The sequence below is a fragment of the Cavia porcellus genome, unplaced genomic scaffold, assembly GCF_034190915.1.
Source record: "Cavia porcellus strain 051 isolate PalLab524CR breed Dunkin Hartley unplaced genomic scaffold, mCavPor4.1 scaffold_16, whole genome shotgun sequence".
NCBI classification, from domain to species: Eukaryota; Metazoa; Chordata; class Mammalia; order Rodentia; family Caviidae; genus Cavia; species Cavia porcellus.
In genome coordinates, this window is record NW_026947499.1 from 9,386,692 (window position 1) to 9,403,256 (window position 16,565).

At 55.9% G+C, this 16,565-nt stretch overlaps 1 protein-coding gene across 5 annotated transcripts in view; it reads left to right on the forward strand.

Annotated features, from left to right (window-relative positions):
- Window positions 1–16,273, forward strand: part of Sh2b3 (SH2B adaptor protein 3) — a 33,316-nt gene extending 17,043 nt beyond the window's left edge. For 3 of the 5 annotated variants that reach the window (XM_063225642.1, XM_003462937.5, XM_063225643.1), the window contains exons 3-8: window positions 11,797–11,898; window positions 11,986–12,077; window positions 12,158–12,252; window positions 12,342–12,556; window positions 12,656–12,827; window positions 12,978–16,273. In XM_063225642.1, coding sequence (XP_063081712.1) covers window positions 11,797–11,898; window positions 11,986–12,077; window positions 12,158–12,252; window positions 12,342–12,556; window positions 12,656–12,827; window positions 12,978–13,273 — 972 coding nt within the window. In that variant the 3' untranslated portion in view covers window positions 13,274–16,273. The remainder of the gene's footprint in view (window positions 1–11,796; window positions 11,899–11,985; window positions 12,078–12,157; window positions 12,253–12,341; window positions 12,557–12,655; window positions 12,828–12,977) is intronic. The other 2 variants (XR_010039624.1, XR_010039625.1) reach the window with 2 other exon arrangements.
- The last annotated feature ends 292 nt before the right edge of the window (window positions 16,274–16,565 follow it).

Genomic DNA, 16,565 nt, shown 5'->3' on the forward strand with positions numbered 1-16,565 from the left:
GTGGCCAGGGCTGCAGCACCCTGCACAGACACCGTCCGAGGCCTGCTTAGCCATGAGGCAGCTGCCGCCTTTGTCTCACTGGTGGGGTGCACAGGCCTGGAGCGGTCAGGCAACTTTCCCATCGTCACTCGGCTTGGGAGTGGGCAGAGGGATGGGGCCTGGCAGTGCTCGTGCCCTCAGGAGGACCTGCCATCGATGTGATGTTCTGTGGTGTGGTTTCACCCAGGGCCTTCCTGGCTGCATATCTGTTTTGGGTCCTGTGGCTGTTGTCCAGGCTGCTGTTCTGCAGATGGGGACCCTAAGGCCTGGAGCGGCTGGCCAGTGAGTCCTCCCTGGCCTGTCGATGGCTTCCAGTGCCCATCCTGGCAGAGGCAGTGGGGACTCTGTGGGCTCAGCCCTGGGCGAGCCCCCACAGCGGGGGTCTGGCTAGGCCTTGGGGCTGGTCAGGGCGCTCACATTGCCCCCTCTGCACCTCAGGCAGGGGGCCTCAATGCTGCAGTCCTGGTGTCCAGCAGGGGACAGTACAGGGTGGGTGGAGCCCCAGCAGGTGGCCCTCTCCAGGGTGCCCCTCTCTGGAGTGAATCTGACTGTGGGCTGGGCTTCCCAGATGTGCCTGCTGCACAGATGAGGAAACTGAGGCCTGGGCGGGGCCCCGGGAGCCCCTGCCACCAGATCTGGGCCTGTGGGAAAGAGGAAGCACAGAGCAAGGACGTCCGCCGGGGCCTGGCGGTTTCCTCTGAGGTAGGAGCAGGAGCCGAGGCGCGGCGGGCAGGAAGCGGCCAGGCGGGGCGCGGCCTCCTGTGGGCGCACAGGCCGGGTGTCAGCGCTGCCCTGCGCTGCGCCCTGCGCCTGCCCCTGCCCCGTGCTTGGTTTACTCACAGCTGAATGAAGGCCTTGGGGTCAGCTGGGCTGTAGGGTCCCGGGTCCACTTCGCTCCTCATCTTGCCCTTACTGTTGCTACTGTGACAGGTGCCACATTTGACACACTCCCTGTCAGCACAGTTGTGCAGCCATCTCACAGTTGAGAACACTGAGACCCAGGAAGATAGTGACACCTGCCTGAAGCCACACAACTGGGCAACGGAGGAGCCCGAACTGGGGTCTCTTGCAGGTCCTTAAGGGGCAGAGCACACACCCCTGCCCAGTCTTGAGTGTCACCCTCAGCAGGTGCCCCACCCCCTCTGCACTGCACTGCACTGCAGTGCCCTGAGCTGTGAAGGGGCAACCATGAGCTGGTCAGAAAAGAAGAGAGGGGCCCCAGCCGCACACAGCCGCACCCCATCAGCCCTCTTCACTGGGGTTCTGTGTAAAACTGCTTTCGACAAAGTGCTTTGCTGCTTAGAAGAAACCCAGACTGAGACCGCGGGCAGATGGTATCGAGACGCTTCCTTTCTGCTCAAGTTCTATGAATCCACAGCCTGGAAAGTTTCCCAATGGGAAGGTGCTGTTCATGCCCACCTCGGTGCCTCGGGGCCCTGGCCCCACTTGCTCCTGCCCCAGGGCCTCTGAAGTGGGTCTTGTGTGTGTGCAGGCTTGGTGTTGAGGTAGGGCCATCCTGGAGTCAGGGCTGTGGGCTGGAGGCTGGAGCCGAGTCTGGGCAGGGCTGGTGAGGAAGCGTGATTTAGACCTTGCTGTGTGGCCCTGGCCTGAGAATTTGGCCTCTCTGAGCATCCATTTCTCACTATAGAAATAGGGTCTCCTAGGCTGCCTGGTGCAGTTGTTTCAAGTGGCCAGTAGGCAGGTAGGCAGGCTGGCCAGGCTCCCACCCTGAGGGTTTGCTGCACTAGCAGTGCCAGGTCCCAGAGCCAGGCCCTGACGGGCAGCAGCAGGACTGGGCACCTTGGGCAGGCAGGGCTGTGGAAATCCCCCGCCCACCCAAGGTGGAGGGAAAGGAAATGGAGCGCAGCCGCGGGGGAGGGGGCTTCCTCCCTGAGCGGTGGGGCCCCCGAAACCCTGGTTCCTGTCTCCCCAAGCTGCCCCACCAGGACCAGTACACTGTGGCCCACCTGGGGAAGCTCCAGGGCCACCTGGCCTGGGGACAGCCACTCCTTCCTTGTGTGCCCTGCTGAGGCTAGACACCCCAGCACCACGGTCATGCAGCTTGGCTCTCTAAGGAGCCCGAGTGCGGAGTCCCCTCTGAAAGCTGTGGTAATCTAGGAAACCCTCTAACACGCAGCAGCCTCCATGGCTAACTTGGTCCAAAGTGTTCAGTTTTTCAAATTCCAAAAGCTCAGGACAGAAATTACACAGTGAAGTAAAAACTAGATTTCTGGTACCAAGGAAAAAAGTCGATCCTTCCAGAGACCTAACCATATATAAAAAATAACCAAACAACTACACATCACGTACATTGTGGAGAGAACCCCAGCAGTGTTCTTTTGTCCTCTTGTCTGTCTTTGAACTCCCTTCCACCCACAAGCTGCAGTTCCTCTAGGGTCTGCACATCTTTCTTTCACTGTGGTGTCCAGGATAGAACCCAGGGCCTCAGCATGCTAGGCAAGCAATCTGCCTCTGAGCTGCATTCCTGACCCTTTTCATTTCTTGAGACAGGGCAGGGCCAAGGTAAGCAGCCTAGCCTGATCTGGAACTTTTGACACTCCTACCTCAGCCTCAGCTTGAGGGGGTGGGGTCCCCAGTGCACGCTGCAGGCCGTTTGCTCCTATTCTTGCAGCTCTCTGGAGACCCCATGGCCTCCCAACCCCTTGCTTACTGCTGGGGAACACGGGTGAGAACTGCAGGAAGAAAACTCCAGTCCTTGTGGGCCCTCCATCCCTCATACTGTCCGACAGCCTTGCTCTTTATGTCATGATCATGAACCTTTTTCTGGATTCCTGAATACTTTTTAAGGATGTGTTTCTACCAGTGATCTACTGGTAGAGACAGTCCATGGTATATGTATCTTGTCCTTTTTCCTTCAAGACAGGGTTTCCCTGTGTAGTCCAGGCTGGCCATGAGCTCATTATGCAGCCCAGACTTACCTCCAAGCTTACTTCTTTAGGGGAAAAGTCCTAGAAGGGAGAGTGCTGGGCCAGGATTCTAGCAGTGCTTGAAATATGTGCTCAACCCCGACCCAGAGCTGCACCAAGTGATCACTGACATGCCACGACCTGGAGCGTCTGCAGAGCATCCCTGCGCTCTGTGTGAGGAGACCTGTCCCTGCGTACTTCCCCCTGTAGACCCTGGCGGCTGTCCTGCTCCCCACTGCGGGTTTGTCTATTTTAGGTATTTTGTGGAATCACAATCCGCAGTCTCTTGTGTCTGGCGTACTTCCCTTAGTTTGATGTTCTCCGAGGCTCGTCCAGTGCCATGTCATGTGTCAGTGTTTTGTTCCTATTTTTGGCCAACGATATTCTGATGCATGGATTCACATTTTGTTTATTCATTTGTCAACTGGCAGGCATTGGGTGGTCCCCAGTTTTTGCTATTGTAATGCTGCTTTGAACTCCATGTGTAAGCAGACAAGTGTTTTCATTTATCTTGCATGTCTTCTGTGTCCAGGAGAGGGTAACTGTTTTTGAGGAGCTGCCAAACTATTTTCCAAAACCACAGCAGTTTTGCAGTTTCATGGAGTCCATGGTGTCCTGGCCGGCCGCTGCCTCTTCGTGACTTTTGAGTGGCACTTCCCCATGGCCACTGCTGTGGAACATCTTTCCATTCCTATCAGCCTTTTTCTTCCACTCCCTTTATTTATTATTTATTTATTTTTGAGGCAAAACCTTACTGTGTAGTGCAGGCTGGCCTCAAATTCACAGTGATCCTCCCGCCTCAGCCTCCTGAGTGCTGGGATTACAGGTGTGTGCCACTGCCATGCCCAGTACCACTTTTTTTTTTTTTTTTTTTTTAAGATGCAGGGGCTCAGACCCAGGGCCTTACACTCAAATCTCTCTCACTGCCCTATATCCCAGCCACAGCTGGCTCCTTTTGCTGTGCCTTTTCCAAGTAGCTTCCAGAGAGCTTATACCCAATTATTATCCCTAGTGTTGCTAGCACTGGTTGTTCTTAAAGTGGCTGCTGGGCGTGGTGATGGACACCTGTAACCCTGGCACTTGGGAAGCTGAGGCCAGCCTGGGCTACATGAGTTCAAGGCCAGCTGGAACTGCATAACAAGATCCTGTGCCACACTCCTCCCAAAATGGAAAAAAAAAGTTTGTTGACTTGATTAAAAAGGGGTTATCAGTTGGGCCTGGTAGCATAAGCCTGTAATTTCTGTACTCTGGGAGACTGAGGGAAGAGGGTTGTAAATTGTAGCCCAGCCTGGGCACCTTAGCAAGTTGATGAGACTTTGTTCCAAAATAAAGTAAGTACTGGGGATGTAGCTCAGTGCAGAGGCCCGGGTTTAATACACACACTGTCTACAGTTTATTTTGTGTTTTCTGAGTGTGGCTGGCTGTGCTCATTTTGGCAGCACATACACTGAGTGTAGCTGACCATTTATTCTTTTATTTTTGTCTTTTTGAGACAGGGTCTCCCTACGTGGTTCAGGCTGGCCTTGGGCTCACCTTGTAGTTCAGGCTGGTCTCAAACTTGTAACAATCTGCCTGCCTCAGCCTCCCCAGTGCTGGAATTACAGGAATGTGCTGCCATGCCCAGCTTCCACTTATTATTTTAAATTAAGATCTAATACCCATATTACAGAAAGAATTCCTGTGTCTATTAGCAAACCCTAGTCCCCTGGCCCCAGTCCCTGATGAGCACTAACCTACTCCCTGTCCTCTCTCCCCTGGGCTTTGGTCACATATACTATTATGACTTGTGAAGCATTTTCCTTGCTTGCTTTTCTGTTCTGTCTTGCCTTTTTTTGTTGTTGATTTGGAAATGTTCCTTACGTGTCACAGATTTTAGCTACCCGTGTCACAGCTTGCCAGCATTTTTCTAGCTTTCCATTTTGCTTTCCATGTTGTCAGAGTCCTCGACCTACTGAGTTACTACTTGGTTTTCCTGTGAGCCCGCCCCGCCGCCACCCTGGGCCGTGGCGACTGGGAGCCCCCTCAGGGCCTGAAGCCCCAGTGGCTCTTGCTTTCACCTTTTCTTCTGAATCATCATTCTTCGAAGGCAGTAGTGGCTACCATCTGGGGCTTTTGGGGGTGATGAGCCCCCTCCTCTGGTGCGCTGCCTTTCCCGAGTGAGCGAGGCTGGTGACGGCTGTCTCTAACCGCAGCTTCTCCCACCCTCTCTGGCACCCAGGCTTGGCCACCGTGCCGCGGCTGGGGCTTCCCCAGCTGCTCCTGCTGTGGGGGCGGGGCAGGGGCATCCTGCATTCTCTCTCACTGACAGTGCCCCCCCACCCCGCCACCACCTACAGGCCCATGGGCCCGCCACATGGTGCTGGCAGCCTGGGGTGGCTGCAGCCTGGGTACTGGGGAAGCAGGAGGCAGAGCAGCGCGGCCGCTGCTGCAGGATTGGTCTCCTCGTGCGGGGCCTGCAGGGAGGGCTGGGGTCTGTAGCACAGCACGTGCCTGTCTTCCAGGCATTGACGTGGTGGTGAGCAGGCCCCTGCTTTCCGCTGGGCCTCTCAGGTCCCATGAAGTTTATTGTATGTGCAGTGGGACTGAGCCTCCCTTCCTCTGCCTGCGGTGGCACCACTGTCCCCAGGTAAGCTGGGAGGGCACCGGAAGGCAGGTGTGGGACTCCCAGGTGGAACACCAAGCTTAGTTCAGCCAAAGTTGGCCCATCACATGGCTGTGGGTGTTACCCGTCCCTCAGAAGTGACTGCAGCAGGTTGGGGCTTTGTGTGTCACTGATTTTTTGTATGGGGCAGAGGCCCTTTCGGGGTTGAGAGGAGCTCACTTATGGGTGGGGTGTTAGACATGTCCCCACTCTGCCTGTCACCCTTTCCTGCTGTGCCCAGGCCCCTCTCGGGCAAATGACTCCATGCAGGGTCTCCCACCTGGCTGCTGGGTGTGACGGGCACGCAGCCACCTGGAGGAAGGAGGGGCCCTTAAACAGGACACTCACCTGCCAGTCTGACTCTGGCGGGGGCGGCCCTAGGTCTGGTACTATGGGGCTAGGTCAGGAAGGGGAAGAGGAATTTTTTTTTTTGTCTTTTTCCTTTTTATCGGTACCGGGGATCAAACTCAGGACTGTCTGCTTGCAAGGCAGGCGCTTATGCCGCTGAGCTAAACCCCCAGCCCCTGGAAGAGGAATTCTTCATCTGACTCCCCTGGAAGCTTCTCCTGCCCTTCTCCTGCCCTGCTAAGGAGCACGCACATGGGGTGGCCCTGGGAGACAGTAAGTCTAGAGACCCTGGGGATGGACAGGTGGGCCCTCAGGCAGAAATCCTCAGCACAGGTGTTCTCAGGATCCACATGTTATGGAGGGGACCTGTGTCAGAGAGGACAAGTGGCTGGGACAGAGCGAGGAAGCCATCTGCAGTCTGTACCTTAACGCCCAGCCGCGCCTGCAGTGGCTCGCTGCCTTTGTTTGCCACCAAAGGAGCCAGGGAACAAGAATGAGAAGCCCCTCTCCCCGGGCACCCTCTGCTCCCAGACACAGGCATCCCTGCGGCTGTCCTGGCTGGGAGCAAGGTTCGGGCCCTTCCTTGGCCCAGAAAGGGACTGTCAGATGTCGGAGGCAGCTTTGTCATCAGGAAAGTATGGCCAGCCCGATAAGCTGCAGTGCAATGGGAATTGCGCTGTGCTGTCCATGACGTGGGGGCTGGGGCAGGTGCCAGGGAGGGAGGCTTCCTCTGTGCAGAAGTGTCATTAGGCTCAGGCAATGCTCAAGTGGCCCACAGGGAAGATGCCCGACTACAGCCGGGCTGTGGCCAGGGACTCTACCTGTTTCCAGCTCCTGCTTGTGGCATGAGGTTACAGCAGTGCTGCTGGGGGTGTTTGGCCCCAAACCTGCAGATCAGCTCTAAATTTCCTTTAACCTGGCCAGAGTGCCAGCGGGCCTTCCCTACTTGTGCCTGAGCGGTGTGAAATCCCTGCTGGGGTGAGCAGACCCAGAAGGGGCTGTGCTCCTGGGTCCCACTGAGTGCCCAGGATGCTGAGCAAAGGGGCCCACTAACTCCTAGTGGTGGAACTGAAATGGCACCATGGCCAGGCCCTAGGCTCATGCTGGGTGGCCACGTGTGCAAAAACAAGTCCCCATGGAGCTCTGGAGTCCAGAGACAAGCAGGCCGACCACATCCCAGGCTGTTAAATGGTGGTGGTGGTGACTGCAATTAGTGGGCTTCCTGGAGGTGACGCTTGAGCTGTGCCCCGAATCCGAGCAGCAGGCAGCACTGTAGGTGATGCAAAGGCCATGTTTGCAGTCTGTACGCCACATGCTGGACCAAAGTGTGGGCAAGACCTGGCGTCTTGGGGTCATAGTTTTGGATGGGTAGGGAGTGCCATGAGTTGGCAAGTCACTAATTTTGGGCCTGTCTGGAGCGTCTGATGGAGTTGAGCTCATGCTAGTTCCTTTCAATGCTGCCCACCTGCTGGAGCTCAGGTTACCATCCTGTCCCACCCTGGTGCTCACCCCAAAGCAGGGTTCCCTCTGCACCCTCTGGAGACCTGCCAGCAGCCACAGTTGTGCCTTGTGTGAGAATGCATCCCCTAGTACCACCAGTCCCAGGCTTTATCCAGAACTCTCCACTCACCTAGATGCCAGCAAGTTTTAGGGCTCCCCCAGGGCCCACTTCCAGAGGCCCCGTGCCTGACTCTTTCAGTGCTACCCTAGGAAATCTCCTGAGCCTTAGTTTCCCCACTTGTGAAGCAAAATCAAGCACTCACCTGTGGCCTGCTAGAGGGTCACATGAGGCTTGCCATGTGCTGTTCTGTACCTGGAGATTGCCTGGGGTTGGGAAGGGCTTCCCCCTCATACATCCACCTTGCTTGATTTTTTCCTTAATATTTTTTGTACCAGGGATTGAACTCACAGTCTCACACTTGCTAGGAATGCGCTTATGCCGCTGAGCTAACTTCCCCCTTTTTTGTCTCTGAGACAGGGCCTCACTCTGCAGTTCAGGCTGGTGTTGGGCTCACTTTGTAGCCCAGGTCTCAAACTCACAATGATTTTCTTGCCTCGGCCTCCTGAGTGCTGGGATTATAGGCATGCACCACCATGCCTGGCCTACCTTTCCCTCTGGGACTGTCATAACCCCTGGTCATATTGACACCTTCTCCTATGCCATGAGGCTCACTTCTGTAACTTCTTGGGAAACATCTGAAATTCCACTGGTGGGCAAATTCCACCCTCTGGAAGCCGATGCTGGCCACCTGGCAGCTCATGTGATGGGGGTGGGTGTGCACCAAAGAGGGAGGGCCAGGACTAAGGCATTGTTTCTTTCTTTTTTTTTTTTTTTTGTCTTTTTCATTTTTATCGGTACCAGGGATCAAACTCACGACTGCCTGCTTGCAAGGCAGGTGCTTATGCCGCTGAGCTAAACCCCCAGCCCCTAAGGCATTGTTTCTAGCTGTGCCCCACTATCTTGGGCTCATTCTGGGTGTTCCCCACTTCAAAGAATGGCTGAGAGAGACCAGGCTTAGGGAGTTTGTGAGAGCCTGCTTCACTTCAGCCCCCACTGCCTTTTGGTGGGAATAGTGTGTGAAAGGACAAGGTCTGGGGAAATGCATGGCTTCACTAGGTTTCTCTGTTCAGCACTCTTCCAAACTCTGAGGCTGCAGGGCACGAACAGCTGTCATCTCTCGGATAGTCCCGTTTTGCCCTGGCTGCCAGGAAGCTCACACATTTGTGACAAATGGGATCCTGATTTGTTTTAGCAGCTGTCTGCTTCCTGGTTTTTTCCTGGGCGTGTCTGTAACCTAAAGTCTTTTTTGGAACAAGGCCATGTCTTTTAAAGGTTGGCTTGTTTTTGTTTTTTCTAAGACAGTTTTACTCTGTAGTTCAGGCTGGCCTTGAACTGTGTAGCACAGGATGCTGTAGAACTCACAGTGACCATTCTGTGTCAGCCTCCCAAGTGCTGTGATAAGTGTGTGCTGCCATATTCAGCAAGGTTGGCTTTTGCTACCAACGAACTGGACTATTTGTTGTTCAGGTATTAACTGTGCTCACCTTCATCTCTCCTTCTGCATGTCACCTACTCCAGGTTCTGAGTTGGGGTGGACACAAGGGCCTGGATGCTCTCAGCCTTTCCCATATCTGTAGGTCCCGCTGAGTAGCACCATGTTGCTGGAAGAAAACCATGCCCAAGCCCACAGGGCAGTCATCTGCAGAGCCGGGCTCCTGGGGACACAGTGCCTTTGAGGGCATGGCCCTGGCACTGACTGAGGTGCCAGGGGCCCTGGGGCAGGGAGTAGAGGTCTCCTCACTGGTCCCTGGCCCTCAGTCCAGGCTGCAGTGGCTGGGAAGAGGCAGCACACTGGCAGGACGAGGTCACTGAGAGAGGCCTGTGGTCCTTCGTTGGCACGGGGTCTCCTGTGCCCCTGGCTGCTTGGGTGTTGGCTAGATACTGCTGCCCTGACCTCCCCAGTTTCCTAGGGAGCAGACAAGCAGCAGGCCTGTTTCGTGGTATGCCATGTCTGTCTAGCCAACACTCATGAGGAAGTTGAAGCACACCTCTCTGGTCAAGGGTCCTGCGCTGGCTTCTGGGGCTGCCTGATGTCTTCCCTGGGGGTGAGGCCCTCTGCATGCAGCCTCCATGCCCGAGAGTGCCAGGGCACCGAAGTGGGTCTTTAGGGCCCTTGGCCCTCGACATGCAGGAAGCAAGTAGTTTCCAGGTGACAGCCAGAGACACAGACCTGGGAAGCAATGAGGGGCTCCAGTTTGTTACTCCTATCCTCCAGGCAGGGCTGGAGGGCCTAAGCCAGGGGGGCAGGCTAGAGGTCAGCAGCATTTTGGGGCCCAGCTGCACAGTCTTTACTGTCAGGTGTCTCTAAAGGGACAAGAGTAGCCTAGAGCCAGGACTCTGCTGTCTTTAAGGCACTTGGAGCTTTCTGCCCAGTCTGAATACCCACTACACCGGACCCCAGACAGATTCAGAAGCCCTCAATAGCTGTGTTGATTGCCTGGTCACATTGAATAGCTTTAGTGTGACATTGTTTTATTTCCCTTTGATTAGGGTGTGGGCAGGGAGGCAGTGTGTCTTGCTGCAGAATGGCACAATGGATGTGCGCCCAGTGCCTGGGCCACTCAGAGGAAGCTGGAGAGGGCCAACCCTTGTGCTTGGGATTGCACAGGAAATTAACAGGGTCTGCTGGACCCTAACCCTTAGAGGCTAAGAACTGTAGCTCCAGTGAAAGTCTCCCACAGAAACGCAAGCCCTCTCATCGGGTCAGCGTCCGAGCCGGCCTGCAGTTTTCCCTTTGGGCTGCAACCAGCCAGAAGAAAGAACCAACTGGGTTCTCTGTGCCAGCATGATACCAACTGAAGTCTGCTGGATGAGTGAGTGTGCTCTCCAGAAGATGCTCTTAGGACGTGCACACCACGGATGCCTGCAATTGTCCCATCACTTCGGTCACCAGCACCACAGGAACTTGAAGCTGGGCCCTAAGCCGGTGGAATAGCACACGTGCCCAGGGCAAGCCGAGGCCACCAGATGTTCCTGTAGCTGACACCACCATGTCAATCACCTCGATCCCCTCGTGGTTCAGCCAATAGGTCTCCCTGGCCCCGCCATCCTGGGTTTGGGTCGTGGCTTGTGCACACAGGGGTTTGGGGACAGCCACTGCGGGCGAGGAGGGGGATCCTCTTCCTGCCACCTGCTAGCTCAGCAGTCTCTGCTGCTGGGGGGGGGGGGGCACTAGGGTAGAAGCCGCGTCAGAGCGAAGCCAGCAGCTTCTCTGGTTAATATTGGCACTGACTGGGTGGAACCGAAGGAGAGCCCAGGCTTCCCCTCACCTTGGCCCACTTCTTCCCGGGAGTCCAGGTGTGGGGCTGGCAAGGCTCCAGGGGTCCCTTGCTGTGCCTTTCCCAGGTCGAGGAGACAGGAAGTGAGGGCTTGTCATTCCTGCGCTGTGTGGAGCCCTGACTGCTGCCAGCTGCTCAGGGCTGGGACTGCTGGTCGCATGACTCCTTCTTTAGGAGTGAGATGGCAGTGCCACGCTAAACCCTCAGGGATGTCACTGTGCTCTGACCTGCTGGGCCCTTCTTGCCCTGCCCCTCCCCTGCCACAGGAGCCCGAGCCTCCTGCGAAAGCAGACCCTGGTGGCAGGGGGACCCAACTAGCTGCCTGTCCCTTTTTCAGCTCTTCCCGGCTACTTCCCCCTTTGCAGCCACCTGGTATCACATGGCCCCGAGACAATCTTGCTGGAGGGAGGACAGGGGGCTCGAGGTGGTGGTGGGGTGGCTTCTGAGGAAACACCCCCATCAAGAAATTGGCTCCAGGGGGCTGGGGATTTAGCTCAGCGGCATAAGTACCTGCCTTGCAAGCAGGTGGTCGTGAGTTCGATCCCCGGGACCAATGAAAATGAAAAAAAGAAAAAAATGTAACTAATAAAAGAAATTGGCTCCAGAGTTCTAGGGGGCCCCTGAGCCACCTGAAGCCAGGCTCCTACTGTGGCAGCCCCGATGATGGGGAAGGTGACCCTCCCCCCCATGGTGAGCACCACACACTGGGAGTGTGGGGGGCTGCAGATCATTCAGGGCAGCTGTGCTGCACTTCGCCCTTTCGGGTCTGGGCGATGTGGCAGACTACAGGCTGGGCATACAGCCCTCTGTGTGCTGCCCACAGCAGGGAGGCAGGCAGACTCCGCGAAGCTGGGGCGTGGCCGTCAGCCAGCACGGGTCCCTTACGCTTCAGTGGTGGCCAGGACTGGAGGGGAAGGTGTGCCAGGCTCCCTCCAGGCCTGGCCTGCTCAGCAGCCCGGCACACTCTGGAGAGAAGCCTGGAGCGCCCCCTCTATTTCCTAGAGTTCAAAGCCCAAGCTGCAGGCAGCCTGCTCTAGCATCCAGGAGGTCCGGCGGTGTACACGCCTGGAGATGCCGGACAACCTCCATACCTTCGTGCTCAAGGTGAGTGACGACAGGACTCTGGGGCTCGGGGGCGGGGGACAGCGATACACCCCTCAGGCTAACACATGACCCCTTCCTGCCTTCCAGGTGAAGGACAGGACAGACATCATCTTTGAGGTGGGAGACGAGCAGCAGCTGGATTCTTGGATGGCCGTGCTCTGGGAGTGCACTGGCCAAGGGTGAGGCCCTCCCCGTGCCGCCCCACTGGCCCGCCCTGACCCTCGCTCTGAGGTCCTCAGACCCAGCTTCCTCCCGGCAGGCCAGAGAGTCCAGACATGGAGGCACACTGTCCCTCCGCCCCAGAGCCCAGCACGTCCAGCTCGCCAGGGGGAAGCACAGACTCCCTGAACCAAGGTGAGCCGGGGCCAGGCCCTGGGACTCCAGGCACCCTAGTACTGTGGCACCCACACGGGGTCACCACCTCAACCTCTCTTCTCTGCCAGGTGCTTCTTCTGGAGGTTTGCTAGACCCCACCTGCCAAAAAACAGATCACTTCCTGTCCTGCTACCCCTGGTTCCATGGCCCCATCTCCAGGGTGAAGGCGGCCCAGCTGGTGCAGCTGCAGGGCCCTGACGCGCACGGGGTGTTCCTGGTGCGGCAGAGCGAGTCCCGGCGCGGGGAGTACGTGCTCACCTTCAACTTCCAGGGCAGAGCCAAGGTAGGGCAGGGCGGTGGGCTGTGCCCTCCCTCCCCGGAGCACGGCCAGGGCCACGGCCCGGGGACAGTGGGGACAGTGCGCTTCCTTCACCTCCCGCAGCACCTGCGCCTGCTGCTGACGGAGCGGGGCCAGTGCCGAGTGCAGCACCTGCACTTCCCCTCCGTCCCCGACATGCTGCGCCACTTCCAGCACTCGCCCATCCCGCTCGAGTGTGGGGCTGCCTGCGACGTCCGGCTCTCCAGCTATGTGGTTGTGGTCTCCCAGCCACCAGGTGTGACACAGGCCTTTTGCTAATAACGGGGACTGGCAAAAGGGAGCCACTCGGAGGGTGAGAGCTTGCCGCGGCCACACAGACGTGGTTTTGCGTGCTGCCCGTACTTGCATTGAGACTGATGCAAGATTTCTTGGTCACTTGTCCTAGGTTCCTGCAGTACCGTCCTCTTCCCTTCCTCCCTCCCTCACTGGGACTCAGAGCTGAGCCTTCCCCACCTCGGCTCTTCCGGCTGTCCTCGAGGGCTTGGCCCCGAGGCTCTTCCAGGCCGTTCGTCGCCCCCCGAGCAGATCTTCCACCTGGTGCCTTCGCCTGAGGAGCTGGCCAGCAGCCTGCGGCACCTGGAGCCTGAGCCTGGGAGTCGGGCACGAGACTCAGACTATGACATGGACTCGTCCTCTCGGAGTCACCTGCGGGCCATAGACAACCAGTACACGCCTCTCTGACGGTGGCCCGGCCAGCCCCTGGGAGCACAGGCAGAGCCGTGAACTTGTGAATGTAATGATCTTTCCTACCTTTCAGAGAGAGATTCGGGGCACACTCAGCTGCTCTTTCCGGCTGGATGTGACCCTGCTATTAGGCCTGTTAAAGGGCCTCCTCTAAGTCCCGTCGGCTTTCTCGTTGTTTACAGAAGTGGTTTCTGTCTGCAGATGCCGCCAGCTCACTTGCCCTGGGTCCCTAAGTCCCGGCCCCAGCCCTCTCAGAAGAGGCGGGGTGAGGGCCAGAGCTGGCAGTAGAAACTTGCGCGCTCTCTCACTGACACTGTCACCGCTGATGACAGACTTTGTACTGGGGAAAGGGGGGTCATCAGGAAGCCCAGAACACTAACGTGGTTACCCTGGAGCATCAGGCCCGTGGCGGGTCCCAGCCGCAGGTGGGCACTCCTAACCCCGCTTCTCTCAGCCTTAGGGCAGAAGCTGTCACAGGGGCAGCTGAAGGTCAAAAAGGATTTTAAACATTTTACCTCAGATTAATGTTTTTAAAAGATTCAGGTTTCAAGACTAAATCTTTGCTTACTTCATTGCACTGTTTCAACTCGTACCCGTCTGCAGCCAGGGATCACTATGCAAACCCCACCTGACTCACTGTGCCTGGCAGCCTTGTCCATCCTTGGGACAGTCACCTGCTGCTGAGCGGCCATTGTCTTCCCTGAATACACAGCAGTGAAGTGTGTCACCCTTTCAGGGAAATTTAGGCAACTACTAAAACAGGAAGGTGGCAAGGAACAGTCCTATCCTGGTGCCTTAAGCATAAAAATTTGGACCCTAGTTTACAGCAACTTTACGGAGAATACACACCGCTGGGGAGTGGGCAGGGCGGGCGGAAGGGTAGGAGGCTCCCAGGCCCTTTCCAGGCAGCCCCTCACCCCTTACTCCTTTCACAACCCAGCTCAGAGGCCCCACGTGGCTGTGGCTTATTAAATTACCCTGCAAGCGGGCCTCTGGCTCCTTTTTAAGTCAAAATGGAAGCTAGGGATCTGGTGCCATAGCCAAGGAGAAACTAAGAACCCACAGCCTGTCTTGTCTTAGCGCACGTGTTGCCACACAGGCCCCGTCCAGCCAGGGCCTGAAGGCACGCCTCTATCTATGCTTGCATTTAAAATGACATGACTTACAGAGGGGCCCTCCTGTGGAAGCACAAGAACAGGGCAGGCAGTGACAACAGTCAGCTGCCTTTATGTGCCAACAAGAACCATCTAGTTCAGCCAACCACTGTCCCTGCAGTGGCTTCTAGGATACTGGGAGCATAGCAGAGCTGAGCTTGCATCGCTCAGAACTGCATATGAATCCACAGCCTCTGACCAACCCAGCCTGCCTTCTCAAGGGAAGGCTTGGTCTTTCCAGATACCCTCCGTAAGCCAACGGGTCAGGTTTCTGCTTCGACAGCTTGCTCATCTTCAGAGGGCTCTAGGCCCAGCACAGTGGCACACCCCTGTGATCCCAGCACGTAGGTGGGTGAAGCAGGAAGAGTGCCAAGAGTTCAAGGCCAGCCTGGGTTACATATTAAGTTCAAGGCCTCAACTACATAGAGCAAGATGCTAGCTCAAAAAACCAAGGGGGAGAAACCCAGAGGGCTCTGGAGCCACCTCTGTGCCACTCTGAAGATACCCAGTGTTCTATGGACCATACACCACACCCGACACTTGTCCATGCTTGCTGCCCAGTTCTGAGGATACTTGTTTTTATCCTCTATAAAAGCACCTTTCTCTAGAAAATATTGTCAGTAAGTGTGGCCGGGTGTAGCTTCCCAGCACTTGGGAGGCTAAGGCAAGCGCAACATGAGATCAAGGCCAGCCTGGGCTGCACGGTGAGACCGTGTCTCCAAACCCCTAAAGTAGTGCAGGTTTTTTTTTTTTGGGAAAGAGAAAGGTCATCAGAGAAGGCACTCCTGATGTGAGTCGTCTCGGTTTTCTCCTGTCTGCACAGGAGACAGTGAAGGAAGGACGGCCCCTTGTGCCAGCCAGTTTATTCCTCTTCCAGCTTAGGCTCCAGACCCTCACACAGAGCAGCTCCAGCTCAGTTCATGGTGACGGTGAACTACACCCCATACCACGCCACGCCACGCTGTGCCCCCTCTAAATGTATCCAATTTACCAGAACAGCTCAAGTACATTCTGACAAAAAGACCCCTTATGGCCCTGGGACCAAGTGACACTATGCCAATGCCTTCTCTTTCTGCTGGAGCAGGTCCAGCTGCCTGACGGCCTGGATGCTCTCCAGACAGCCTGTGCCTGGCCCCGCTCAGGGCAGCACATCCCATGCCCCTCCCACCAGGCCCGATGGGACCACTACTGGCAGCTGAGGCCAAGCCAGCAAGCTGCACTCAGAGCAAGGGACAGTGAAGGAGCGGCAGGGTCCTGCCTACTGACAGATCCCAGCTCCCAGCACCCATCCTTTCCTTCTCATCTAACTACTGAACTTTACAAACTAAGTCACCAGCACCAAAGAAGTCAACTAACTTGCCTTGAATTTTAGACCAGCAATCCATGTGGCTTTATCTGGTATAAATCATCTGCCTTTGACACTTCGGGGCCGTGTAGGAAAAAGGAATCCTTTAAGTCCTGGGCCAGAGAACACTATTTTTACATAAGTTTTTTAATCTATTAAGGAAGGCCTTCAACTTTTCCCCAAGGGTTGCCTGAAGTTCCTTCCTGCTTTTTATTCAGGGCTGTCTCTTACCGCAGATGGCACGTCTGAGCTAACATCTTGACAGTAGATCACCCATTGCCTCTCACCAAGGACACCCCTGAGGGCCAGTGGCTGAAGCAGCAGCACGATGTGGTAACACGAACAGCAGATTCAGCTAGTATGACTTGAGGCAGAAGGTATTTGGCAAACTTTTATGTATTGTTTATGTACTGTATTAGTAACTTATTGAATAATGCAAATTTTGCTATAATGTACAAATTGCTATACGTGAATTAAAGTAAGTTTAAAGAACCTTAATTTGTTGCCACCATGTTTGAATGCTCTATTCTATTAGCCTATATTCTCTACAAAATCCATATCTGTGTAATTAACCATGCTTAGGAGCATTAGTGAACTGCTTTTCTATCTGTGTCCCTCAGCCTTACAGCCCTCTGGATCTGTCTGTCTCTGTCAGGCTGGCCTCACAGTTCCCCTTGCCTCAGCCCTCCCAGTGCTGGGATTAGAGCCTTCCAGATTTTTTAATCGTAGTTTTAAAAATAAAGTCTTTTCTGCCCCCTGCTGGTAAAACAGATGAATTGGGACAACCGCT